Below are 27,361 nucleotides of genomic sequence, written 5' to 3'. Positions count from 1 at the left end.
GAAAAATCACTACAGTGCAGCAAGAAAAGGCCGTCCTCCATGAGTGCCCTGATTGCTTTCACTAGGTAATCTACACGATACGACACACGACTGACACACGATTATGCGTCTGCTATCCTTCGCGTGTTGTGAGGGATTCTAAGCTGGTGTTTACTATGAATATAGTGTTCAGTGGACATCGCATATTGTCAATAGTGGTTAACGCCACTTGGTGTTGTAATTACAACTCACAATGAGGACGTTTGCTATGGCATCCAGGCGCAAACTCCAGTTTCTTCCTACTTCGGCTGTTAGGACACCGCATAGTGGCACATGGGTATCGTGATCGCTTCCTTTGTCAGAGTGCCTCTAACATGCTTCCTTTCGAGACCCGTGCGGTGAATATGAGTTGAGAAATCACTACAGTGGCAGCAAGAAAAGGCCGTCCTCCATGAGTGCCCTGATTGCTTTCACTAGGTAATCTACACGATACGACACAGGACTGACACACGATTATGCGTCTGCTATCCTTCGCGTGTTGTGAGGGATTCTAAGCTGGTGTTTACTATGAATATAGTGTTCAGTTGACATCGCATATTGTCAATAGTGGTTAACGGGCACATGGTGTTGTAATTACAACTCACACTGAGGACGTTTGCTATGGCATCCAGGCGCAAACTCCAGGTTCTTCCCACTTCGGCTGTTAAGACACCGCATAGTGGCACATGGGTGTCGTGATCGCTTCGTTTGTCAGAGTGCCTCTAACATGCTTCCTTGCGAGACCCGTGCGGTGAATATCAGTTGAAAAATCACTACAGTGGCAGCAAGAAAAGGCCGTCCTCCATGAGTGCCCTGATTGCTTTCACTAGGTAATCTACACGATACGACACACGACTGACACACGATTATGCGTCTGCTATCCTTCGCGTGTTGTGAGGGATTCTAAGCTGGTGTTTACTATGAATATAGTGTTCAGTGGACATCGCATATTGTCAATAGTGGTTAACAGGCACTTGGTGTTGTAATTACAACTCACACTGAGGACGTTTGCTATGGCATCCAGGCGCAAACTCCAGCTTCTTCCTACTTCGGCTGTTAGGACACCGCATAGTGGCACATGGGTGTTGCTGATTGCTTCTTTTGTCAGAGTGCCTCTAACGTGCTTCGTGGAGTCGATGATGATTCTGAAAATGCAGTAGACAGTTAGCAAGGTGAGGGTGCAACCGGCATTGCAACTGCAGATTTAAGATCCCCTTGAATGAGTGACCTCAACTGTCAACTGAGTTAGACTGCTGAGAGAACTGAGTATTGGACGAGCTGCCGTTCACTGTTCCCGTGTTCATAAGGGTGAGCTCTTCACGCAGCATGGCCTGTTGGAAGTGCAGACGTGGCAAACGAAGCCGGGTGATCAGGGAGGATCCGTTGCCGTTGCAGGTCCTCATACCGTTTGCAAGTGGTGCCTTCTTGTCTGCTTCGGACATCGAGGAGTCAGCTTTACGGCAGGCCTGCAAAACATTAGCCATGTAGGACGTAAAAGATTCTCCGCAAGCTTGGTGACGCGTTTGTAAATGCTGCTTGGCTTTTAGCGCTTTTTCCTCGCTATTCCCGAAGGCTTCCGTTAGCAGGCGTTTCAATGTACCCCAGGAATCAAACGAAGCGAAGGCTCGTTGTTTTATACGCTCAACGTGGAGAAGCCAATCCTCCACATCCCGGGAGTGACCGCCGGAGAACGTTGCAGTATCTCGCTGGCGGAGGACGAAACGGATGACCGACTAGGTTGAATGGCGAACATGAACCTGAGGCTGGGCAACGCTGTCAAACATCGCGTTCCGGAAGATCGTGATTGACTATGACTCGTCACACTTGTACAGCTCGGAATAGAGATAACTTGAACGTGATTCCGTCTGCGGACCCTGGCCCTACTCAGTAGAAATAACAGCGGAAGGTGTCAGCTATTTACACTTAGATGGGAGACCCTCGTTATGAAAGCGTTGTTTTCTGCTAGCTGCTTGCAGGGTACCTCTCTTTCCGTCTTAAGCAATCCAGTGGACGACAGGAAGTCCATGAACAGGTGAAGAACCCGACAATGGAGCCCAGGATCTTCATAGGGGCCAATGAGTGCAGCTAAGGTGAGCGACCTCTTGCTGATTCGGGCCAGCTCACCACACAATGTCCGCCTTTGCGGGCAGTAGAGGGAACATTCCATCAGAATGTGCTGGGCGGTCGCCACGACACCGCAGGTTGAACGGAGGCCCGTGTCTTTGTGTTTTCATCCTTCCTTCGTTATCTTCACATAATGTTCCAGTGCAACGGGGTAGGGTACCGCACTACTGCGGTGAAACACCCCATCTCATCGTCATCATTTATTGTTGTTGTTGTTGCCTGCACCTGTGCAGCATTTTCGAAGCTTGTGGCTGTGGTTGGCGTTCAAGGGTTTCAATCGACGATGTCCTTTCGGAGTTGCCTCTCTTTCGCAGGCTGGAGCTGTACTTCGTATCATAGGTGTATGGTATCGCTTGTGGAAAGTTCAGTTCCCACAACCCCGGGGCGTCATCCCGTCCGTCCCCGCAGGGGGCACCGGCTTCGGCTGGTGTTTGGTGAGTGGCGCCACCACGGACCCCAGCCCCCAGTCCTAAGGTGTTATCCGTACCGTGCCGAGGAGATTTAAGGTGAAGGGTAGAAACCTTGAACGGTGGCAGTCGGGGACTTGGTCAAGCCCCGGCTGATGGGTTGTCAAACTCCGGGACCTTCCCGTATGTATGAGTATGAAATACGGGTGACCTTTTTGGAATACTCATTGATCAAACCTACATGGGTAAATATTCTTCTAATGAGATCGTGGCCGCAAAGCGTCTACGGACCGAAGCCTTAAGGACTGTAACAAAACAGTTCACTTCAAAATACATCGTACTTTCTTCTTCAGATACAGAGAAAGAGAAAACCACACCACTGGGAAAGATGTCACCCTTTTTCATTGAGAAAGCGGTGGCATCACTGTCTAAGTACATTACTGAAATCAAACGCATCAGATCTGGCGACCTTCTCGTAAAATGCTCCAATGAAATAGAGTGTGAACGCATTCTAAACACACATGAGATGATGGGTAAAAAGATTTCAGCTTCCTTGCACAAAACACTGAACACTTGCAGGGGCGACATCGCAGTATCAGAACTGATTGACGTGCCTGTGGAAGAAATCATAGACAACTTAAAGGACCAGGATGTCACTGATGTACGCAAAATCAAAATCCGTAAAAATGGGGAGTACATCACAACACGAAATATAGTACTGACTTTTGACAGGCCCACACTTCCAACAAAACTAAAAGTAGGCTACCTGTCAACAGATGTCCGACCTTACATTCCGAACCCGTTGCGCTGTTTTCGGTGCAACAGGTTTGGACATGCTGCAGACGGGTGCCGTGGCTCTGCCTGTTGTGCACGGTGTGGAAAGTCTGACCATGAGACTAAAGAATGCAAAGAGCCAGACTGCTGTGTCAACTGTTCTTCCAACCACCCATCCTACTCGAGGTCCTGTACAAAGTGGAAATATGAAAAAGAAGTCCTGCACGTTAAGGTCACACAGAACATCAGTTACCCAGAAGCAAGGAAAAAAGTAGCTCCCATCTTTTTCGAAAAATCTTTTGCCACAGCCGTGAAACAGAAAGTGAAACTAGTAACACAGTACACACAGACCGAGCAATCACTACTGACAGAGACAACCACAAATGAAGTTCAACGAGGTGCACATCCGCCTCCAGTCCCCGAAACTCCAGTGGCGTCACTAACACCGACGCCACTCCTGTCCTCACAGTCCACGGAGGTGACATCCATGGATTGCGAGGACGAGACGAGCTCTGAGCGCTCCTTTGCGAGCACGAGCTCCCAAGCCCCCCAAAAGAATAGATCTAGTCTGTCGGGGAGCGGATCACTCCCTGACATATCTGACAAGGAGCTTGCGGCTGCACGAAAGAAAACCACAAGGCCGCGGGTCAAAGCATTTCAAGTTCCTCCCATTATAGCAGTGAATTTCTAAAAATTAAAAGATCCGAAAAACAGAAGATTCCAGTAAATGGTGGAGACGGTTTTGGATATAACCAGCCCTTCACCATGGTAGAATTGTCACGCTCATTGTTGTCAGCAAAAGCGACTGCTCCAGGCCCAGACCGTATTACATATTCAATGCTTGAAAACCTGTCTGACATATCAAAAAAATGTTTACTTCAGTTCTTCAACCATGTTTGGATACAGGGGACACTACAGTCTGCGTGGAAAATTGACACCATAATCCCCCTCCTGAAACCAGGGAAGGAAGCCTCTTGTCCTGCCAGTTATCGTCCCATCGCTCTCACAAGCTGTATAGGCAAAACCTTTGAGCGAATGGTGAATGACCGATTGGTTCATTTTCTCGAAATGAATAAGTGCCTATCAGAGTTTCAGTGTGGTTCTCGAACGGGGTGCTCCACAATGGATCACCTCGTTCGTCTAGAAACAACCATTCGTGAAGCTTTTGTCAGGAGGCAACACTGCTTGTCAGTTTTCTTTGACTTGGAAAAAGCATACGACACTGCGTGGCGATATGGCATACTACAGGATCTCCATTCGTTCGGTATACGGGGTCGTCTTTTGAAAGGTATTGCTGATTTCCTTCAACACAGAACATTTAGAGTTCAGCTGGGAACAACCTTATCACATTTGTTTGAGCAGGAGAATGGTGTCCCGCAGGGATCAGTTCTCAGCGTCACGTTATTCCTTATCAAAATCAACTCTATAGCGAGTGTCATCCCGCCCTCTATATCTTTTTCTTTGTATGTAAATGACATCCAGATATCTTGTTGTTCTGCGAACTTACCCAGATGTGAACGACAGATGCAACTCTGTATAAATAAAATGGCAAAATGGTCCTCACATAATGGGTTTAAATTCTCTACTGAAAAAACAATCTGCGTTCATTTCTCGAGAATCAGAGGAATGTTTTTGTCTCCTAAGCTGGAACTTAATAAACAAGATATTCTTGTAAAATCCGAATGTAAGTTTCTTGGCATCACGTTCGATTCAAAGCTTACTTTCAAGCCCCATATTCAGAACCTGAAGGCAAAATGTATTACGTCATTGAATCTACTTAAAATCCTCTCTCACAGATCTTGGGGTGCAGACCAGGAGATACTTCTCCGTGTATACACTGCCTGCATTCGCTCCAAGATAGATTATGGCTCTATCGTCTACGGCTCAGGCCGCCAATCCGTATTGAAGTTCCTGGACACTGTACATCACCAAGGGCTCAGGCTTATCCTTGGTGCGTTCCGCACCTTATGTAGAATCACGTGAATACTCGTTGAATAGAAGACGATTTTATCTTGGGGTGTCATATGCACTAAGAATAAGGAGTTATCCACAACACCCTGCACTCACTTGTGTTAAAAGTACACGCTTCAAACAACTGTTTATTAACAGACCTTCAGTAGTTCAATGTAGTAGTTTCAATGAGGATTGAACGAGATATTGAGGATCACAATTTTTCTTCCTATGATTGTCAAATTGTAGAACGTGGTAAAATAGTCCCACCTTGGCAACCACTGCCAAGGTATGATACTACATTGACTAAGTACAGCAAACACAACACCTCCACACAAGTACTACAGCAAGAATTTGAACACGTGAGGGAAAGTTTTGGGACTCACACAGAAATTTACACGGACGGATCAAAGTCTAGCGCAGGAGTGACCTGTGCCATGACTTGTGGCACATGCGTGAGGTCACATCGTCTAAACAGTATAGCATCTATCTTAACTGCAGAAATCTATGCCATCATCCTTGCACTTAACCACATTCTTAGAGGTTGCATCCCGTCAGCAGTAATATATACAGATTCTTTAAGTTCTGTTAATGCTATTTGTAGCACACGCAAACTAAAGAATTTTTTGATACAGCGTGCACAGTCCTTAATCAGTATGGCACAGAAGAGGGGATATTCGGTCATTTTATGCTGGGTGCCTAGCCACACAGGCATACAAGGAAATGAGTTTGTCGACCGGGCTGCTGCTGCTGCTGCAGCTTCAAAAGACGTCAGTTCTTTCGAGATACCCATGCAAGATATTAGGGCAGCACTTAGGAAATCACTGTACACAAAATGGCAGACCCTCTGGAACACTCAGACACAAAACAAGCTACACTTTCCAAAGTTATGGAGACCGCCAGGAAAATCGTCTCTTGAGTGTTCTGCGAACGAGGTTGCGGATAGGCCACACCTTCCTCACGCACAAATTTTTACTCTGTGGAGAAGAGCCGCCACTGTGTGAAAACTGTGGTGAACTCCTCTCTGTCATCCACATTCTTATCACCTGCCCACACCACGAAACCCATCGTCAACATCATTTCACAGTGTTTTATACGTATTTTTTGCCTCTTCATCCAGCGCTCTTGCTTGGTGATGAGGCTATTATCCCTTTCAATAGAATTTTTAATTTTTTAAGAGACATTGGAATTGTAAGTCTTGTGTAGTTTTAGTCTTGTATTTTAGATGTTATTTCCTCCTTTTTAAGTACTGCACCTACTTCTTACTAGTCTTATTTTAATCACAGTGTTGGCGCATTATGACCTATGTAGTTAATGCGCCATTAAAACTCCAATCATCATCATCATCATCCCGTCCGCTGCGCACGCAGAGGAACTACCCACAACAATGAAATCAAACAAACATACAAGGGTTTATTACTTGCTCTGGAAGTCGAGACAATTCTCCAGAGAGCCTGTTTATCGAGACACCGCGCTTTTATAGCTGGTTAATCTGCCACGCCCCCTTGCTGTCGTCGCGGCACTGCGTGCCCTGTATCGGCTGATTAGATATCCCACACGCTGTACCAGAGACGGTCGCGACGCCTTCGCTCACCTCAGAATGCGAGCCAGATCGGATCCCTACTTTGGGATAACGTCAATGGTTGTCCCTTCCGTTGACCTGACAAGGCTGTGAGTGGTCAAAGCGTAGAGACGCGCTACTGCCTCCTGGTGAGACTCATAGCCGTCGTGTCTGTGTTGCATTTAGTGGGTCGCGAATGTAGACGGAAGTTTAGTTTGAGTTTATTCGCACTGTCTGAAACCGCATTGCGGGTATAGCGGCATTTTACCAGCGGGAATACAATTTCTCAAAATTCAGCTGGTAACCGCGCGCGCGAACAGTGCGGAATGCGCGGGCGGTATATATTCTACTTTATATATTTATTTCGTTTATTGTCGCTACCCTCAGAGCCACAAGGGCACAAAAGAGGGGAATGGGCTTCATACAAGCACACTCACGACAAACTCACTCACAACAAACACTCACTCAGACACTCACAAACAACGCAGAATGCAACACACTGGACAGGGTCACGGAGGGTAAACGTGTAAGGATGTAAGCATGTAAATGCACACTGGTGGGAAGATTATTAGACGTAGCAAGGAGCCACAGTCTGATGCGCCAAAATAAGTAAGGGTAGTAACACATAGCTCGTAACATATAACATGCGCATCTATTGTTCACCAAAATAACATTTTCAATTTCCTGTTTGATGGCACACATGTATCTGCTCGTATCGTTTATATTGTTTGCGGCACATCCTCATCGCCTTGTCCTCGTCACACTTCAAGTATTTTGGCAACTACATAGTACATATAGTGGTAGCTTGCTTCTCCGACGTACCAACATTCCAATGCGATTCTTAGTCCTTCCAAAATGTGCGCAGAACAAGAGGGGCGTCTCCTAATTTGCTCACAACCTATGCAAATCGAATTGCGAATGTGTTTACTCAAAGGCCGAGCTTCCTGGAGGTATGAATCGTACAATGGAAGCAGACACCTCCGAAGGACGAAGATGACCCAGTCCATGGTGATGGGGTTCGCGATACGCGCAGTGGGAATGAGGGTACTTCTGCACAGGATGTAGCTTGGCCGCGACGCCCTGTCTTAAAGGAAAGAAAGAAAAATAACAGATGCTTGGTAAATGATACGGTACATACTACCGATAAATTCAGGAGACGCTGTACACTTCTGGCTAGAAATACATATTTCTGCGAATTTCTCAGTATTGTGGCAAACTCTCATCTTCATTCACATCCTTGGGAGCTGTGTACTTGGCAGTATTCCTCAGGTCACGTTCACCATTCAATGGTGAGGGTATACTGAGCAGACACTGTCGCGAGGAGACATTTGAAGCCCTCATCGCGTCTGCTCTCGTAGCTCTCGTAGCTCCGAGCACGTCCCGTGGTAAGTTTGAAGACCATGCGGCCCCAGCTTTTTCGTCAGCTGTCGCTGGCACGAGTCCCAGCGTCAGCACCTTATCATGCCCTCTGTTCCTCTTCTTCCTCTACCGTGTCGATGAGCCTGGCCTGCGGAACCTGTACTCTGATAAGGGCTGGCTGAAGCACAGTTTGCCCTCAGAGACACTACTAACCAGCATAGAATTATTTCATGTAGCACTCTTGGAAGCAGTGGTCATGGAGCCCCTCACCTCCATGTTGGGGGTTGCCACCACGTCCCCTGACATACGACTGCCGCAAGGCAACAGCTCCAACGCCTGTCCAACGAATGTTAAGCCAATAAGAGCCGGGAGATTGCACCCACTCAGTTACTCAGACGTATATGCGGCGTTTGCATTGCCCAGCCCCTTCACCACTCGCTGATTGCGACCTTCGCCATACCGCTATCCTGCCAGCACAACGGAAAGTACCGAAATTTTTGAGCTCGCCGATCTGAGCGACATTACAGCTCGAAGTTGCGGTACTATTACAGTTCTTCCCGTTCCCCGCTTCGGATGCTAGTTGTCGGGTGTCGTTGTTGTTGGTGAATGGCTGAATGGTGAACGTGAACTGAGGAATGTTTCTTCCCGCGCTGGATAGGCTGTCAAACATCATGCGGCGTAAGATTGTGGCTGAATGATCAAGAAGCGAAAATATAGTTTGAAGAAGCGCTTCTTATTCGTATAGTACGTACATGGTATCATTTTAACCGGTACGCTGCGACTCTTTTGCTCTGGAATAACAATACAGGCCTAACAGTACACCTCTGTTCACCACAAAAGTGTAACCAGGTTATCATGAACTCTGCTGTCGCAGCTGTCGTACCCCTCACTTGTGGTAACGCCCACGGCCGGTCGTTCTGTTGAACCTAGTGTGACTGCGTGGTCTGAAAGGGTTACCCTGGTTAGTTCTAGTTATATGAATATTAAACAAGCGATGCTGCATGTGCCTCTCATTCCTTCCTCCATGACCAAATGAAGTATGTAAGGTGGATCATCAATTCTTCAGGGCAGCATCGTTTTAGAAAGCTCTTGATACTGATACTTGACTGGCGAAGTATCGTGGTAAGGTGTCAAAAGCTGAGGCCAGCACCAGTTCACTGATGGCTTACGCACCACAAGGTTACTGTCGGCTTCAGTACCTTTCGAACCCCTCTATTAACTTAGAAACGTCTCTGCGCTCCTATTCACAATCGAACTTGAGCGTAGTGTAAATTTTCCTTCGTTCTTCTCCGACTACAACTAAAAGTTGCGGGCTTCACTTTTGCCTGAGCCTTGAAAGCAGTAGCAACAGAAAATAGTTTGAACTCACTTCTCCATACTTTCCGGGATTTCTATAGGTCCTGCGTAGTATGCAGCGCTTTGGGCGAAGGAAGAAGGCTTGACATAGTATGCAGCATTTTCGAAGCTTGTGGCTGTGGTTGGCCTTCAAGGGTATCCATCGACGATGTCCTTTCGGAGCTCCAACTTGTCTTTGGAGCTGTGACGCATGGTGCGTTGCGCGTAGCATTTGTGTTCCCGCTGGCACCATGTCACACATTCAAGCGGTCTCATAACAATGTTTATTCTGTGGTAGTCACCGCCTACTCACGGCTGTGCAGGCATACACATGCGCTTTTGTCAGGCAAAGGGGAGCGCTAAGCAAACAAGAGGGAAAGGGAACTTATGAAATTTTGTTAACGTTACAATCCACCGATATCTTGGCCGCGAAGTTTGCAAGTCTTAAGGACTGTATCGAAACAGTTCACCTCAAAATACATTGTATTGACGTCTTGAGACACAAAGAGAGAAGCAAAGCTGGGAAAAATGGCACCCTTTTTTTCTTGGAGAAGGCAGTGGCAGCACCGTCGAAGAACATTACTGAAACCAAACGTATACAATCTGGTTACCTGCTCCTAAAATGCACAAATCAAAAAAGACTGCGAGCACATCCTAAACACGCACGAGATGACGGGAAAGAAGATTTCAGCTTCTTTTCACAAAACCATCAACAGTTGCAGGGGCGTCATCTCAGTTTCAGAGCTGATTAACGTACCTGGGGAGGAAATCCTAGGAAATTAAGATCCGTAAGAATGGTGAATATATCACCACGAGGAACATGGTATTGACTTTTGATAAGCCCAACTTACCTGACAAGTTAAAAGTAGGGTACCTTTCAGCAGATGTGCGACCGTACATTCCAAATCGCTTGCGCTGCATTCGTTGCAATCGATACGGACATGCTGCTGACGCATGCCGGGGCTCTCCTCGTTGTGCACGGTGTAGTCACGCAGCCCACGACACAAAGGAATGCAAGGGGGCCGACCGTTGCGTCAATTGCACCGATGAGCGCTCCTCATATTCACGATCTTGTCCAAAGTGGAAATAATGAGATGGAGATTCTGCGTGTCAAGGTTACCCGCACATCAGTTATCCAGAAGAAAGAAAAAAGGTATCACCATATTTCTTCAAGAAACCAAACATACACAGACTAAAGCACACACAAGTACATTACCGGACACGAATTTTCACGAATCTTGACGACGTCAATGATCTTGCAGATAGGTAGGATGTGTTGTTTTACAATACAGTAGACCTATCTTAATCCGCAGCAGGCACATGCACTCAGGCGATGGAACTTGTTCAGAAAAGATAGTGTTGGGGGAACACGTACATCAGGAGGCGTTCCTTCAAAACATTTCCACTGAAAACACTTCAGGCAGTTGCTGTTCAAATCCGTCTTCATGGGGTCCTAACTGTTTGTTTCCTTCCATGTTTCCTTGTTCCACCATCGGCTGTGGCGGATGGAAACACCCTAGAAAGTTTTTTTTTTTTCATTATACTGGGAGATCCTTTAGCCTGTCCGAAGCTAAGGATAAGGATAAGCAATGACTGGCCAACATCTTTCAATGCATGTCGTTCCTGGTGTATTCTGCTCATTCATCTGCCGCTTCGTGGCAGACCCGTGGGACAGTGTGACGAGCCAAAGACACCTTGCAGGCATATAAGATGGGATAGTGAAGATGTACTCACTCATACTGGAAGTCCAACCCAAGTTTCGTGTTGGAGGCCACGGCTCGATGTAAAAGCTGGGAAAACGCCTTCGAGTTCTTTCCCGCATACGTGACGTCATTCTTAGTGGTCCGCACTAAGACAAACAACATGTCGCACCGCCCTTTAGCGGGGGCCCTACTTTTGGGGTCCATGAAGACGCTACAAAGCAGAACTGTAGGACACTTGTGCGCTGGAAAAGAGCATGGTACAAATTAATAATCACCACCTGACCGTAGCTAAGCTATTCACTCCTCGCCAACATTGTGCAATGCAACCACAATAATAGAAGACATATGATAACTAATAAGGTCACGCTGCCTACTTGGCAAAGAAACAAACCGGAGCAACGTGGCTCTTTCTCGCTGTTTGTTAACACTACGAGTAACCACTAACCAAATAAAGACGAGTACGGATGACATCGGTACGTCTCTCCATGTCATCGCGGGTTGCAAGAAAGGTGCGGGTATACCCGCAATACCAGCAGACGCAATGTCATCCCATTGTCATCCCTGTACTATACAGGTAGCAACATACAGCTAGTAACACATATACAGGTAGTAATGCATAACAGGTAGCAACACGCAGCACATAATATATGACGCATAATAAGACACAAGACACGCTAGAGGAGGCCATTCACTGGCCACGGAATGTAAATAGCTCGAGAGATTTCACGAGGCACAGCGAATATGGTCACCACAACTCACGTTAAGGGCGCTCACAGTTGCATCATTTTTTGCGTCCCACAGAGAGCCTACCTCAGCGGCCAAGACGCCAGACATGGTTACCCCCATCCTCGACAGCGTATGGAATACATTCTGCAGTAGCATGGTTTGCACAGACAAGATCAGACGTCTGCAAGAACTGCAACAGTAGTTGCACAAAGAGGCGATGCACCACGCTTGCGCCCTTCTGGGTTTTTTTGGTCATGCTTGAGATGAATGTTTATTCTAGGGTTCCGCAAAAACGGTCACGCTCCCTTGATGTAAGTGTAGGTGCAGCAAATATATATATTTATATACCACCTGCTGGCACCTGTTGCGCTTATCGTCTACCATCTCTACCGTGTGCCCGCAGACAAGAAAAAGGAGCGCCCCTGAAAAAAGGGGAGTCAAGTAGTACCTTTTCCGGAACGATGCAAACACAGCGCATGCCGGGGACACATTTTCAGATTCGCTTGAGCTGAAGGTACGTACATCACACTTTTTTTTTTCGTGTTTGTCGGTCGAAACAACCGCTATGTCACAGTAGTGGTACTTCCAAATATAACTAGCCAACTTACCTGGTGCAAATTATAAACAACATTTTGGCAACAAACCGGAAGCGGTGCAGAAAGGCACGATTATTTAATGACTATTTCTGCGTTGCCTTTCTGCACCGCTTTCGGTTTTTTTGCCAAAATGACAATACTCACCCAAGAGGCTGAGGACGCAGGCGACTAACAGGAGGAGCCACCACGCCGTGTTGCTGAAAGAAGCAATACAATCGAAGCACTAACGAAGTACGAACTGACAACTTCATCGCATTAGACGGCGAAGTACAATGGCTGCACTGAATGATTTGGAAAACTCAACTTGGGCTGCGAACACGTCATAACACACGGTGCGCACAACATAGGTGCACACTTCCGCACTGGACTTTTCAGCAAACAAGAGAGCGACCTGGTTCGGGACAGCTGCTGCAACACCAGTCGCAATACAATCGTTCTTACCCACGATGTTGACGCGGAAAAAGCCGCTTGGGAGCTGCAGAGTTAACGTATCTCATGCATAAGCCTGTTGAAAGACAAGCAGTCCAGTATACTTACCCTCCACGTCGACTGTTGTCACTGAAACACAAAGGGTCTGTCAAGGCACTCCGAAGAGGAATGTACCATCGCACGCGGCGCACATGACAGCTCACTTAGCAAGCTCATCAGAAACTGGGCATGCATGGCACCACTATCCGGCACCGCTATATGGCTAACCTCTATTAAGCGAATTGAGGCGGCCACGCGTGTTCTGCGTTGGAAGGTGTCATGTACAATGAGAAAGCGTTTTGTCGTTTGAAAAGGCATATTTCATACTAGAACATGTTTCTCGGTAGAGAATGTCCGGCGTTCTAGCGGTGTAGTAGACGAGACATCGAGCAGACAACACCACATAGCCACAAGCAGAAAATGATCCAGGAGAGCACACGCGCGCGCATTGCCGGCGTGGATTCGTAGCGGCGTCGTGTTGAGCCGGAATCGCGGCGGCTGGGCGAAAATATCTGGCATGGCGTCTAGCAGTGCTTCCGACGCTGAGCGAAATTTGCTCCATGGAGGTTGGCCTTTACGCGTGATACGCTGTGCTTCCGTTTTCGCACGATATTCGTCTGGATGCGTCGTACGTCGCAATGTGAATACGATTTCCCCATGCTCCGAGATGAAGCAACTCAGTATATACGTACATAGCGTTTCCGTCGATGCACTCCGAAAGCGAACTGAAAAACAAGAACCAAAGGTTCGGTAAGGGCACGTTGAACCGGATTGTGGCGTCTCACATGACGTAGATGTTACTAATACCCCTGTCACACGTCAAATTGAATGCCATTCGTTTGTATCACGTCAAGCTACACGGAGAAATAGAATGTCACTCGTAAGTGGCGTCACTATCGATGAGATGTCAGAGTACAAGGTGAAAGCTTTGTGAAAAGGAGTTGCTCGAAAAGTGTACCGAAAGGCATATTGCATTGTAGAACATGTTTCAACAACACATAGCAACAAGCACAAAATGATCCAGGAGAGGACACGCGCTCATTGCCGGCGCGCATTCTTAGCGGCGTCGTGTTCAGTCGGAATCGCGGCGGCTGGGCGAAAAAATCTGGCATGGCGTCTAGCAGTGCTTCCGACGCTGAGCGAAATTTGCTCCATGGAGGTTGGCCTTTACGCGTGATACGCTGTGCTTCCGTTTTCGCACGATATTCGTCTGGATGCGTCGTACGTCGCAATGTGAATACGATTTCCCCATGCTCCGAGATGAAGCAACTCAGTATATACGTACACTCAAGTGTTTCCGTCGACGCTGTCCGAAAGCGCACTGAAAAACAAGAACCAAAGGTTCGGTAAGGGCACGTTGAACCGGATTGTGGCGTCTCACATGACGTAGACGTTACCAATACCCCTGTCACACGTCAAATTGAATGTCATTCCTTTGTATCACGTCAAGGTACACGGAGAAATAGAATGTCACTCGTAAATGGCGTCACTATCGATGAGATGTCAAGAGTACAAGGTGAAAGCTTTGTGAAAAGGAGTTGCTCGAAAAGTGTACCGAAAGGTATTTGGCATTGTAGAACATGTTTCCCCACGATTTCCCCATGCTCCGAGATGAAGCAACTCAGTATGTACGTACACTCGGGCCTCGCCCATCACGCGAAAATGACAGCACCAGAGTTCCTCCTGCAAAGCTTTATTCAGCTGCTGTGACGTTGTGATGTACTTTATTTTATTTTACGTGATATTCGAAACATACATACGTCTTGATATGCATTTAACTACTTCATAAGCCAGTTGGAATGTATTGCATATTTGCCGTTCCCACGAAATGGCCAGCACCTGTTACAGTACCAATTGACACAAGGTGAGGCCGGATTCCCCGAAGAGCTGTGACAACGAGAGCAACCGCAAGACCATTGATGTATAAGCTTCAATACGGCGTGTCACTTTTACGGAGGGTCTGGTCTCTCAAAACAGGAAACGAGCGACCCACTTCTCAACGAATGAAAGGCGCAGCCGCTGTATGCACGGCCACCTTTGTATTTGTTAATCCTGCTCGCCTTTACTAGGGAGTATAACCCTTTCGCTGTCAGTCCGTGGAATTGCGTGGCATTTGCCTTTGTGCCATTAAGCGGGGAGGGATGTGGAAGAACTTGCTTCGGATAACATGCACAATGTTAACATGTATTCATCCTATTCATATTCCAAATTTCCGAAATAACGATGTGCATGACAAATGTGCAAGATGGAGCTGTTTGCAACCTGTTGACATGTCATGTGCCTTATTGTTGCTCAGAGGTCAGGATCCGCCAGCTTGCGCGCACTGCGGTGACAGCAAGACTGTCTTGCACGTGCTGGCATCCCGCCCTCATTTCGAACGCCAACGCCAACAGTATTTCACCGCATTCTACAGGTATTATGTCCCATTACACCCAGCCCTTCTACTGGGTGACACTCCTCTTGTGCCGTTTGATAATGTCATCCAATTTTTGACCATGTGTGGGTTACTTAGTCAGATGCAGATGTTAAGCATTGCTCCGCTTTTATCCAATATCACCGAACTCCTCATGTAAATATCTCATCCTGGATCACCTCATTGCTCAGACTTGTAGATAGCTTTTAACTGCCATACTCACTTGTTATCGTCATTCTCTCTCTCCTATCCTGGTCCATCTCATCGCTCATACCTGTAGAGAGCTTTTAACTACCACACACACTCTCTCACATCATCTCTCCACACCACCACACACTCACCATAGTTTTGGCGCTCTATGGCCTTTGCTGCCTTTGTGCCATTAAACCCATAATCTCTCTCTTCGGTGCGATGTACAGTGCGATCAACGGATGCTATTTACAAATCTGTGTTTCCTACTGTGTTGAAACGGGGTAGTTTGTATCTGAGAGCCATAGTGAAACACAGGCAGCCAAGGACAGACTTTTGATGCCCTCGAGAAACATGGCAACACATTGCAGGGACTCTGGATGCTGCCTAAATTTCCAGAACACAGAGCTTAAGGCAGCGGTTAAAGAACAACTGGTTAAAGAAATCCAAGACAGTTGCATGTGTAAGCAGTCCGCTGTTAGATTTGCTTTTGTCCGAGATACGTTATCTCAAAGGGGGCGCACGGGCACACTCAGAATGATACTAAAGCTGCCTGTGAAATAGAATGAGGAGATGGGGAGATTAGGGGGGGATTTTTCTTGTCTGTTATTTTATTGGTTAAATTATCACTATATACGAGGGTGATTCTATAACTTTCCGGCCGGAGGTAGAAAATGCGCGCGAATTTGAAAATGCGATTATGCGATGCCTTCTGTTGGAGGGCCGGAGCACCACCCTCAACCCTCTCCATGCTTTTGTGGGTTGGAGAGCGGCATTTCAAACAGCCAGGGTGCACTCTTTAGTTAAAATGGAAAAAAATCGAGTATCGCGCTGTGATAAAATTCTTGACAAAAGAGGAACTTTCGCCTAAAGAAATTAAAGGGCGACTAGACAACGTGTACAGGGAAGCCTCTCCGTCGTACACAACGGTAAAAGACAGGCCTAAGCAGAATTGACTGATGCGGGAGTCCATTGAAGATGATCCACGCGATGGTCGTCCAGTGGAAGTGGTGAACAAGAAAATTTGTCTCTTGTCGAGGAGGAAGTGCTGAGCGACAGGCGTCTGAAGGCCTTTCACATGAAAAAGGTCAGTGCGAGATGGGTGCCACGACTTCTCTCGTCAGTTCAAAGGAGCGCGTCGTCTGTGCCAAAGAGTTTTTGGAGCTCTGTCAAGAGAACGAAGAAGAAATATTGAAGTCAGTTGTCACAGGGGATGAGACTATGATGCTCTACTATGATCCCCTTTCGAAAGAGGAGCTGATGGAATGGCGCAAACCAGGAGAAGCACCCCCAACAAAAGCCAAGGTCACACAATCCACAAAGAAGACCATGGCAACAATATTTTGGGATTGTCACTGGATCCTCATCATCAACTTCAAAGAGAGGAACACCACAGTGAATGCGACTTATTATGCTTCACTCCTGCACCGACTGCGAGACGCCATCAAGGAAAAGAGGCGCGGCAGGTTGACTAGAGGTGTCCGGTTGCTCCAGGACAATGCCCCTGTCCACAAAGCTTCTGTTACCAAGGCTGCACTGAAGGAGTGCGGCTTCGAAGAAATCTACCACCCAGCCTACAGTCCAGACTTGGCACCGAGTGACTACTTCCTGTTCTCGAAACGATAGTGAGGTGCAAGAGGCAGTTTTCCAGCGTTTTGCAGACAAAACTTATGCCTATTTTTTCAAAGGTATAAGAATGCTGGTTGAAAGGTGTCAAAAGTGCATTGAAGTTAAGGGTGACTATGTCGAAAAGTGATACACTTGTTTCGTCTCGGACTATTTAAAGTTGGTCGGGCCGGAAACTTATGGAACCACCCTCATGTGTGTATATTCCAGAGTCTGCTAATAAATATATCAGGTGAGAGCTACCACTCTCATTGTAGATGTCTCATCCTGTCGTTGGCTGCTTGTGTTGGCTGCACTATTTCACTATGGTTATGCTTGCCATTGCCAAAAACAGAAAACAAAAAAAGACCATAGAAAAACACGAAAAGAGCGACCTAAAAAGCTGCCTGTTCTAGTGCTCACATGGAGGCTATGCAATGAGGTAACATGTTCCATTCATGAATTGTGCATAGTAGTACATATCACAATGGCAACTGATTATTCAGATTTTTCTTGAAGTACTTTTGTTTTTTTGCGCTTTGTTTGCACAGTCTATTATTGGAGCTGTATGTGATTCCCCTCTTGAGATACTGCAAGACTGCTGATGCTGTTTGTTAATTTTGAAACTGTACTGTGCTGAGGTACAAAAAGATAATTGTCATATCTGCATTTGAGTACATAGGGATAATTTGTAAGTACTTTCCCTGTTGACATTAATATTTGCACCAGGTCACAACATTGTTGATTGATGGAAAATGTAAATATATTTATTTGGTTGTCAAACAATGCACAAATGTCTTCTAGTGAGATATTCCCTATTCCCTGTTCACCAGACCAGGAAAAGTCTGCGAAAAAGGAAAAAAGACGAAGAGGCACAATGATGGTAGTCTAGCATTGCTTTTTGCCACTTCACATATATTCACTGTTCGTCTGCGCATAAAAAATTCCGTATGCAGCCACACATATGGTGCAGAAGATTAATTAGATGATGTCCAAATGATTGACAAGCATCTAGACTACAACAAACACTTTCGCCATTAGAATACGTCAAAGGTGGTATGCACGACAATTCCGTCATCACATCGATCTCGATGAATGAAAATACGATGAGATTCGCCTTGACAGGGAACGAAGGACGTTTAACCCACAGGCCCAAAATTGATGGCAGATAACTGACGAGCATCTAGACAACAACAAACACTTTCGCCATTAGAGCGCGTCAAAGCGCGACATGCACATGCTGCGATCTTCAGACGATGCCAGCAGCGGGCCCAGGCACCCTCGGTAGCCTATACTGGAGTACCAGATTGATGATATACTGAAATACAATTTGTTGGGATACGTTCGTTAGGTGTAGTGTGGCTGAACTCGTCTTTGCAATTAACAGGTACGGCTACAACCAGTCAAAGGTATCAGTTCCTGACATCCCTCCCTGCCAAATATTGTGTTTGTCGTCTATTTAATGTGAGGAACTGTCAAATACACATGATTTCTCTTTCACGACTTAAAACACCATTTTCGACACCATATCCCCAGATCACATGGGGTGTAAAAAGGGTGTACAGAACGTAAACACCTTTTTCAACACCTCTTTTTACACTCTTAATGATCGACGTGGGATAAAATGTGGTGTATGTGGTGTGGTGTGGAGATAGCTCGAAGAAACAGAACTCTTACACGACAATGCTGTCTCAGACGATAATGCCTTTACGAGCAGCTAAGTAAGCTTTTGTTCTGGTCTCCAAGGCCATGCCCTAAGTCAGCGGTCCAAGAAAGTAAAGAGGAGAGAGGAACCAGCAGTACAGTGCGCACGAGCAAGCTTAATCGGCCGAAGGATACGGTCCGCGGGGTTTTGCTTTCACGTCACCAGATGGCAGCACAGAATGACGTGTTTTGGACGGGTTTCGCTGGGCTTCGGTCGGTGTTTACGCGTACTCACATTTCATGGTTTTTTTTATAAAAACAAAGTGGCAGACATGTAAATTTGGTGTCTACCGATTCCTGAAATATTTCGAGAGAAAGTAAATTCAAAGTTTGTTTTGAAATGGCTATAGAAGTTTAATAACTTGTTCAAAATACATACGAAATGTATGATAAACAGAATAACATTATTCTCTTCATCCCTTCTTCCTCTTTATGGTGAAACCACGCGCGTCAAAATCTGCGCGGTGGTTACCGAGCAAAAGCATAAAAACTATTCCATAGGATACATTGGGACGGAGAGCTGGTATGCTCTCTTAATTGCCCTTAGCATTAGAGCGCGTGAAAGGCGCGGGTATTTGGTTCCGTTGCCACATCGATCTCGATAAATGAGAATTCGACGAGTTTCTCCTTGAGAGGCAACACACTGAACGTTTAAGCCACAGGTCCAAATTTTATAGTAAATGATTGACAAGCAACCCCATTACAGCAAACACGCGTGGCACTGTGCAAAGCGGGGATTCCTGTCACCGTGAAGTCGGAGCACAATTGAAGTGATCCGCTACTCATATATTAAGCGCACAGGCGATCGCAGAGCCGACTAAATCAGACCGAACAGCCATGCAGTACGACATATCGCCCAGTACGGCATTATTAAACGAAAATTCTGATGTCGCCCTGCCGTTACTCTCATAACTCCCTTCACACACAAAAAAAAAAGAGAAAAAAAAAATCTAAGCAGCCCGTGGATCAAACCAAGGTGCTCGAAAGCTATGACCAATATCTACACCATTGAGCCAACACCAATGCTTGTTTTTTCATTAGGAATATGGAATATGTCCTCCAGGAAAAAACTAACGCTCTTCCGCTTCCATTAGACTTGTACGCAATCGAGGGCCTCTCACAGCCATACATATATGGGCATTTCTCTCTAAAGCTTTCAACACAACCGGTTGGAATGCATTGCTCCTATAGGGTTTATTCACATGACGTCATCCGTAGGAGACCGCCACTGTCTCAAGCAGGCAGATGTACTGCCACCGGCCGCCATATTGTAGGTCCCATCCAAGCAGTCGCCCATATCGCACTCACCATATATTTGGTGTTCCAAAGTTATTGTGCTGTATGATTTCTAGCTGTATGTTTTCGACGTTAATAGTCATCCAAACAACATATGGCAGAGAACGAATGCGGGAACATAACTTGGAGGGACCTGAAGTGTGGCGACGAGGTGAAGTCAGTGAATAAACCCTATACAGGGCGGCGAGTACGCCGGTCAATTCTGGGAATGAGTCTGGCCTGACACGTTGCGAAAGCATTGCGTTCATCTTGCACATTTTGTCTAATATGACAGGGCACACTCGTGCCGGCATGCACGGCTGCATAGCGGCACATCTCGCTGCGGATTACTGCAGGCACGGTACCACGGTTGATAGTCGCGCTACGCCCTGGGTGTACAACATCAACACCGCTCCTCCGGTATATACCAACATTCCAGTACGATGCGCAGTTCTCGCAAAATGTGCACAGAACTGAAGGAACGTTTCCAGATTTGTTCACAACCCAGGTGGATCTGCTTCAGCTTGAGTTTAGTGATCGGCTGAGTTTACTGGAGGTATGGACCGTATAATGACAGCAGACACTTACGAATGAAGGAGCCGGACACTCCCATGGAGATGGGAGTGTCCGGCTCCTTCATTCGCACTGTCATCCGGTCGTACTGTCCTGTAGACAGAGTACGAAGGCTTAGCAAATGCTAGGGTGGGCGGCATCGATACGTGCACCAAAAACTAGACTGAAATGAATGAATGAATGAATAGAAATGAATCAGCCGCAATCTCTTGGCGCGCCATGTATTTGAAGCGCAACCATAGGCTGAACGGCGAAGGTGAACTGAGCCGACTTCACCTCAACGTCGCTACCACATATCCCTACGTCAGCCCCTTCTCCGGCGGACCCTTCCTTCTCAGAGGCATTACCATCCACTCAATTCTACCATGTGGTCGCGGCGCTAGCTCAGGCCACGGAGGTCAGGGACCTGGCCTCCACCCCGCCGCTGTCATAAGACTCCGTCAAGGGAAATCTCATTCGCACAAGTATTTCAAATGCCCATTAAGAAGGGCTTGGAAATCGCACCCCGTCAGTTATTCCGTCGTATGGGCCAGCAGCTCACTGATTGACCTGATACTCCACCAACTACATCTTCACCAACGAATGTTTCCATACTCTTGGCTGTCACTGGTAATATGAACCTCGCTAATCTCTAATCTCGTCTACCGAGTTTTGCAATTGGCACCTTGTTGGCACACCCCTTCGTCCCTTTTGCGCCATTGAGCCCATAATCTCTCTCTCTCTCCCATTCCTGTTTGCGGCGTTCACCACACCGCTTATGACATTTCTCGATTCATCAATCAGATAGAGACACTGCAGGTGGAAGTTGTGGCTCTACGACGCAGTTCTTCCACACTTCACGTACCTCTGCACAGGTTTATGAAGGTTCTTTATGACTGACTAGGTTGAATGACGAACGTGAACTAAGGCTGGCCAGCGCTGTCAAACATTGCGCGCCGGAAGACTATGGTTGAAGATACAATTGTACAGCTCGAGTTAAATTGAACGTTATTCAGTTCTGCGGACCCTGGCGATGCTCAGTAGAACGAACGGCGGAGGGTGTTAATGACTCTCGTCTCGTCTCGTGGCGCTGCCAAAGTGACTCTTCCCGCTTCGCAGGCTGAAGCGGTGCTCAACTTTGACCCGAGCTGGACTTCGTATCATAGGTATATGATATCGCTGTACCAGAGCCTTTGCTTTGGAATAGGCACGCCCACCTGAGAAGGCGAGCTAGGTTGGCACGCACGCTCTGGTCTTTTATATCTGAGCCGTATTTCGTGACGACTCCTATGGCTGACCCTTCGGTGAGCAGCCTCTGCGTGGTCCGAAAGAGTTACCTTGGTTAGTCCTAGTTATGTTGATGGTCCTGTGATACCATAGAGACGCGATACTGCCTCATGGCCATCCTGCTTCATGGCCTGGCATGCCTCATAGCCATCGCGTCTGTGTTGCATATAATGGGTGGGGAACGGTTTACTTTAGTTTATTAGCTTGGTGGGTGCGAAACAGCATGTTTATTCGCACTGTCTGAAAACGCATTGCGGGTATACCTGCACTTTACCCAGGGCAATACAAATTTCCATTGGTCACCGCGCGCGGGAGCCGTGCGGAATGCGCGAGCGGTGTATTTTCTCCTTTGCGTGACACCATAGCGGCGGGCGCAAGCGGGCTCATTCACTCGTTCAGAGGAGTGCGCCTCAAGCAATCCAAACCACTTCGCGAGCAGATTCAAGTGGTATCGAAACTACCGTTGTGTGTCTCAACGAGCCCACTCGCCCAACCCTCTAAACAGAGATCGACTCCCCATCTCATCCCATAATCATCTCACACCACCACACACTCACTGTAGTTTTCGCGCTCCATGACATTTGCTGCCTTTGTGCCATTAAACCCATAATCTCTCTCTCTCTCACCTATAGAGGCGACACTGTCGCCTTTCTAGTGCGGGCAATGTTCGGAGTCTTTTCTGTAATTCTTGTGTATATTCACCGGAAGACCACGCGTGCCGGTACTGTTCGGTTTCCCAATGCTCCATCTACTGCACTGAACGCGTAATAAACGTGTAAAAGCAGACGACGCATCCACACTACGGTAGGTACGAAAATGAGGCGGACTTTTGGTATTCGAGCAAGTGTGGCGCACAACAAATGAACAGAGAGCATTTCCGTTTGGGGGAGGCTCTGTAGGTGTGACATGACCCAATTACTCCTATGAGGGGGCTCTGCACACGCAGCTCGTTCAGCACGCTACGATCACACCTCTCCGTTCCGAAACTGTGGAATACAGGAGACTGTGAAACCGAATCCGGAATGCTTCACTTTGCGGTGCACAGGATCATCCAATGTACTGCTCAGTAGACGAAAGGGTGCTGAGTAGACGCAATCAATTCTGGACAGGTTGCTCGCACGTTAGTCTTCGTCGTGCCATGTGGTGCCATGTGGTAGTTACCAAATGACAGGTTTGTCACCTTTATGCTTCTTCCCCCATGCCTCTGAACCAGTGAACTCGCTCACTTTCGCCTCCCGCTAGGGTGTAACGCCGTTGACAGCACTGTGCATTCGCCCCCGCGAATCCAAAGCTAGCTATAATCCAAAATATAGTGCTGTGTATACGTATAGTGCCATACTGCTATCTATAATCTAAAATCGAAATAGCCGTAGTCCGACAAGGCGTGGTAAGGCACCATGGGCATCGCTTATTTGCGCTAAGCGATTTTCACCATGAAATATACGTACCCCAATGTAATCATGCAAGGAGCATCGCAATCAGTTAATATGCGCCGGTCAACAACAGAAATTCCTCCAGAGGCCAGTTTGCCACCTACACTGAATCCCTGACACCCTGAACGACCTCTGTGTATGCAGTGGGAGCGTTGCGCGCTGGCCCGCTACGTCCCAGCTTTTGGATATCCGTCAACTATACCGCCTTTACACACTAAGAAACTATAGGGCTTCAGAAGCAGCTGCGCAAGTGCAAGAGAACATTCCCGTGCCTGAAAGCCTCACCCGGGCAACAGGGATGTAGGCGACAGAAACTTCGGAATAACGTAAAGAACTATATACTTGTCTCCCAGAGCAAAATGCAAGTCTGAAATGCACTTCCATTGCCAGGTAAGAAGGAACAAGGGAAGAGCACACCGGGAAGAGAGCGCCGCATATTAATGCATGAATATGCAATGTAAAAATCGAGTATCGCCCCTAAATTACAGGGTTAGTATTGTGAATGTTTTCGATCCCAGCATAAAAACAGAAAACGGGGTTTAGCCGTCGTTTAAGTCCTCGGGTTAAGTCGTTTCGCGCTTCATTTACTCTGTGGAAGTCTAAGGAAACTGGTCCACACTAGACTCCGACAGAAAGGGAAAAAAACAATCTTTACTGCGTGGTGCCACTTCGACACTGCCCCGAAAAGAACTGCCAGCTCGAGAGGGAAGAAGCAGTCCTCGAGGACCGTGACCATCGTTACATGGCGGTGGCGCTACAACTCCATACGTTTCATGCCATACTTGACAATCGTTCAATGGCCGACTGCATTTTTCTCGATTTTTCCAAATCGTTTCATAAGGACTCCAATCGGCCTCTACTTCTAAACTACGTATGATTGAATGGCAAATAACATTTGCTGTACAAATTGTTTGCGGTGTGTCAGGATACACCAAATCTCGTTAATGTTAACTCCGCCCTGCATACATTGACACACATTACTACGTTACAGTACACAACAGTACAGTACAGTACACAACCGCGGACGCAAGCGCCTGCGTTGTTGAGGAATCTAAATTGCTCGTTAGATTTCACGAGGCACAGCGAATGTGGACACCACAACTCACCTGGATGATGCTCACCGTTGCCTCATTTTGCGCATCCCACTCGGAGCCCAGTTCAGCGTGTAAAACACCAACCACACTGACACCCATGCTCGACACGGCATTCAAAACTGCTGCAGGTAGCAGCTGTTTCAACTTTTGCTCAGACTGTATGAGATTTCTGCAAGAACATCACAGCTTTCCTTCACATTCCATCACACCTTCCACATTTATTCTAAGGCTCCGCAAAAGCGGTTGCACTCCGTTAGTGTAGGCGTATAGGTACTCGCATATTCCACACACTGTGGCGGAACCAGGGACAAAAAAAAAAAAAAACAAGTTGACGAAGGCCCCTGGCACCTGCAGTATGGGCATCATAACACATCTTCGCTTTCCATCTCCATCTTCAAAGATATAGCAGCCATTTCACACACCATATACATTTGTTTCAATTCATTCTCTCGATAATATCGTTCGCTCATATACTTCATAGCTGCACTCTATTGTTCACCAAACCGCGGCACGTTTTCAAATTCCTGTTTGATAGTGCACATACATCTGTACAAGGCGAAGTACATTCAGTAGTCGTGCCATCTGATAATTTAAACTTTGTGTGCCAGTCACGTGAGGCCAGGTTCGTAGTACAGTAGGCCTTCCTCTCTAATGTGAGCTCAGGCAAAAATCTGGACTGGTTCCGGAATGGTTCCAGTTGAACGTGAATATTCCCACACTACGGTAGGTACGAAAATGAGGCGGAATTTTGGCATTCGAGCAAGTGTGGCGCACAAACGCTGGTCGACCTATGCGGAGCCGAACGACCCACCACCCTTATTCTACCGATATGTGAGGGTGGGGTGGGGATACGGCGTTCGACATGCCGCCGTCAGGGGCGATGTGAATATCGAAATTATATATTGCAAGTCTGTTACTCACCGGAAGACGAGACGTCCACAAAAGTGGAAGAGGTTGCTGGAAAGGTGTAGAAAATAATGTTCATTTACGAAACGTACTTGTTGCGGCGTTTATACAGAAAGTGAGACAAAATTTATTCGAGCGAAAGACGCACTACTTTCTGTTGCAACATGAGCAGAAGTCTTTCCATGAAACCATGAAATTCACCGACATTCACCCTGGTACGCTGGTCGACCTCCCCGTTGCCGAACGACCCACCAACCTTATTCTACTGATATGTCAGGGTGGGGTAGGGATACGGCGTTCGGCATGTCGCCGCCAGGGGCGATGTAAATGTCGAAATTATATATTGCGGGTCTGTTACTCACCAGCGTTGTTGGAGCTCAGCGTGGACAAAGGTGACAGTCCTGGACCTGGTGTAGAAATTAATGTCCATTTACGAAACGCACTCGTTGCGGTGGTTATGCATTACGAGAGACAAAATTCATTCGAGCGAAAGACGCACTACTTTCTGTTGCAACATGAGCGTAAGTGTTTTTCTGTGAAACCATGAAATTCACCGACATTCACCCTCGTACGCTGGTCGACCTCCCCGTTGCCGAACGACCCACCAACCTTATTCTACCGGTATGTGAGGGTGGGGTGGGGATGCGGCGTTCGACATGCCGCCGTCAGGGGCGATGTGAATATCGAAATTATATATTGCACGTCTGTTACTCACCTGACGTCCAGTTTCCCATAGAGGAAGTTGCGGGCCCTTGAAAGGTGAAGATAATCATGTCCATTTACGAAACGTACTTGTTGCGGCGGTTATACATAAAGTGAGACAAAATTAATTCGAGCGAAAGACGCACTGCCTTCTATTGAAACAATTTGTACAGCAAATGTTAACTCCGCCCTGCATACATTGACACACATTACTACGTTACATTAATATACAAGAACCATCTCCCTGACTCCGTAACAGTGGCGAATTCATGTTTGGGGGCGAGGGATTTGGTTGTAAATTCTTCACAGTCGTGAGGAAGGTTTACAGCTACTCAAATAGAACAGCAAAGTTTACAAGTACAGTAACTGTACAGTACTGTACAGTTGGTTACTTTACCGGGTGCCAACAGTGAATATCCATGAGCATTTCTCGAGAACAAACTGAGGCACCTACCAAAATTAATATTTCGCGACTAAAAATCCGCGGGCGCGCCATGTCACTGCATGTGTGCATGGAGAGGTGGTCTTTCGGTTTTGTGCGTCGACCACAGAAGCCAAATCCGGTATACTTGATGGCTGATGATCGATGATATACGCGAACATAGAACTTGGTAACCGACAATAACTAGTTTTATGCTGTTCAATGCGCATAAAAGCGCATCACCGCGATCCTATCTCACCCAAAACCTCAGCCACAGACAGAGCGGCGGCGCGCATGCCTCCCGCGGCACCCAACGCGGTGCTAGTTCCCCTTCGCCGTCACTAACGTTGCGAATATAGCGGCGTCATTGACACAACCGCGGACGCAAGCGCCTGCGTTGTTGAGGAATGTAAATTGCTCGTTAGATTTCACGAGGCACAGCGAATGTGGACACCACAACTCACCTGAATGATGCTCACCGTTGCCTCATTTTGTGCATCCCACTCCGAGCCTAGTTCAGCGTCTAGAACACCAATCACAGTGACACCCATCTTCGACAGGGCATTGAAAATTGCAGCAGGTTGCAGCTGTTTCATATTTTTCGCGGACTGTATCAGATTTCTGCAAGAGCATCACAGCTTTCCATCACATTCCATCACACCATCCACATTTATTCTAAGGCTCCGCAAAAGCGGTTACACTCCGTTAGTGTAGGCGTATAGGTACTCGCATATTCCACACACTGCGGCGGAACCAGGG

At 47.1% G+C, this 27,361-nt stretch overlaps 2 protein-coding genes across 2 annotated transcripts; one reads left to right on the top strand and one right to left on the bottom strand.

The window, feature by feature from the left end:
• Positions 1 to 2,937: 2,937 nt before the first annotated feature.
• Positions 2,938 to 4,014, top strand: LOC135392250 (uncharacterized). Its single transcript, XM_064622969.1, has one exon. It carries the CDS (start codon positions 2,938 to 2,940, stop codon positions 4,012 to 4,014), a length of 1,077 nt encoding a protein of 358 aa, XP_064479039.1.
• A 3,458-nt stretch (positions 4,015 to 7,472) lies between these two features.
• LOC135392249 (uncharacterized) lies at positions 7,473 to 27,153 on the bottom strand. Its single transcript, XM_064622968.1, has 13 exons — positions 27,067 to 27,153; positions 26,949 to 26,994; positions 26,195 to 26,230; positions 25,842 to 25,886; positions 24,586 to 24,606; positions 14,307 to 14,342; positions 13,714 to 13,746; positions 13,091 to 13,111; positions 12,995 to 13,028; positions 12,698 to 12,750; positions 11,263 to 11,473; positions 9,563 to 10,631; positions 7,473 to 7,918 (listed from the first exon to the last, which is right to left on the bottom strand). Exons 1-12 carry the CDS (start codon positions 27,151 to 27,153, stop codon positions 10,592 to 10,594), a joined length of 663 nt encoding a protein of 220 aa, XP_064479038.1. The 3' UTR covers positions 7,473 to 7,918; positions 9,563 to 10,591.
• Positions 27,154 to 27,361: the final 208 nt, after the last annotated feature.

This window comes from Ornithodoros turicata, chromosome 4 (genome assembly GCF_037126465.1).
Source record: "Ornithodoros turicata isolate Travis chromosome 4, ASM3712646v1, whole genome shotgun sequence".
Classification (NCBI taxonomy): domain Eukaryota; kingdom Metazoa; phylum Arthropoda; class Arachnida; order Ixodida; family Argasidae; genus Ornithodoros; species Ornithodoros turicata.
This window is presented reverse-complemented; position numbering and strand designations above follow the sequence as displayed.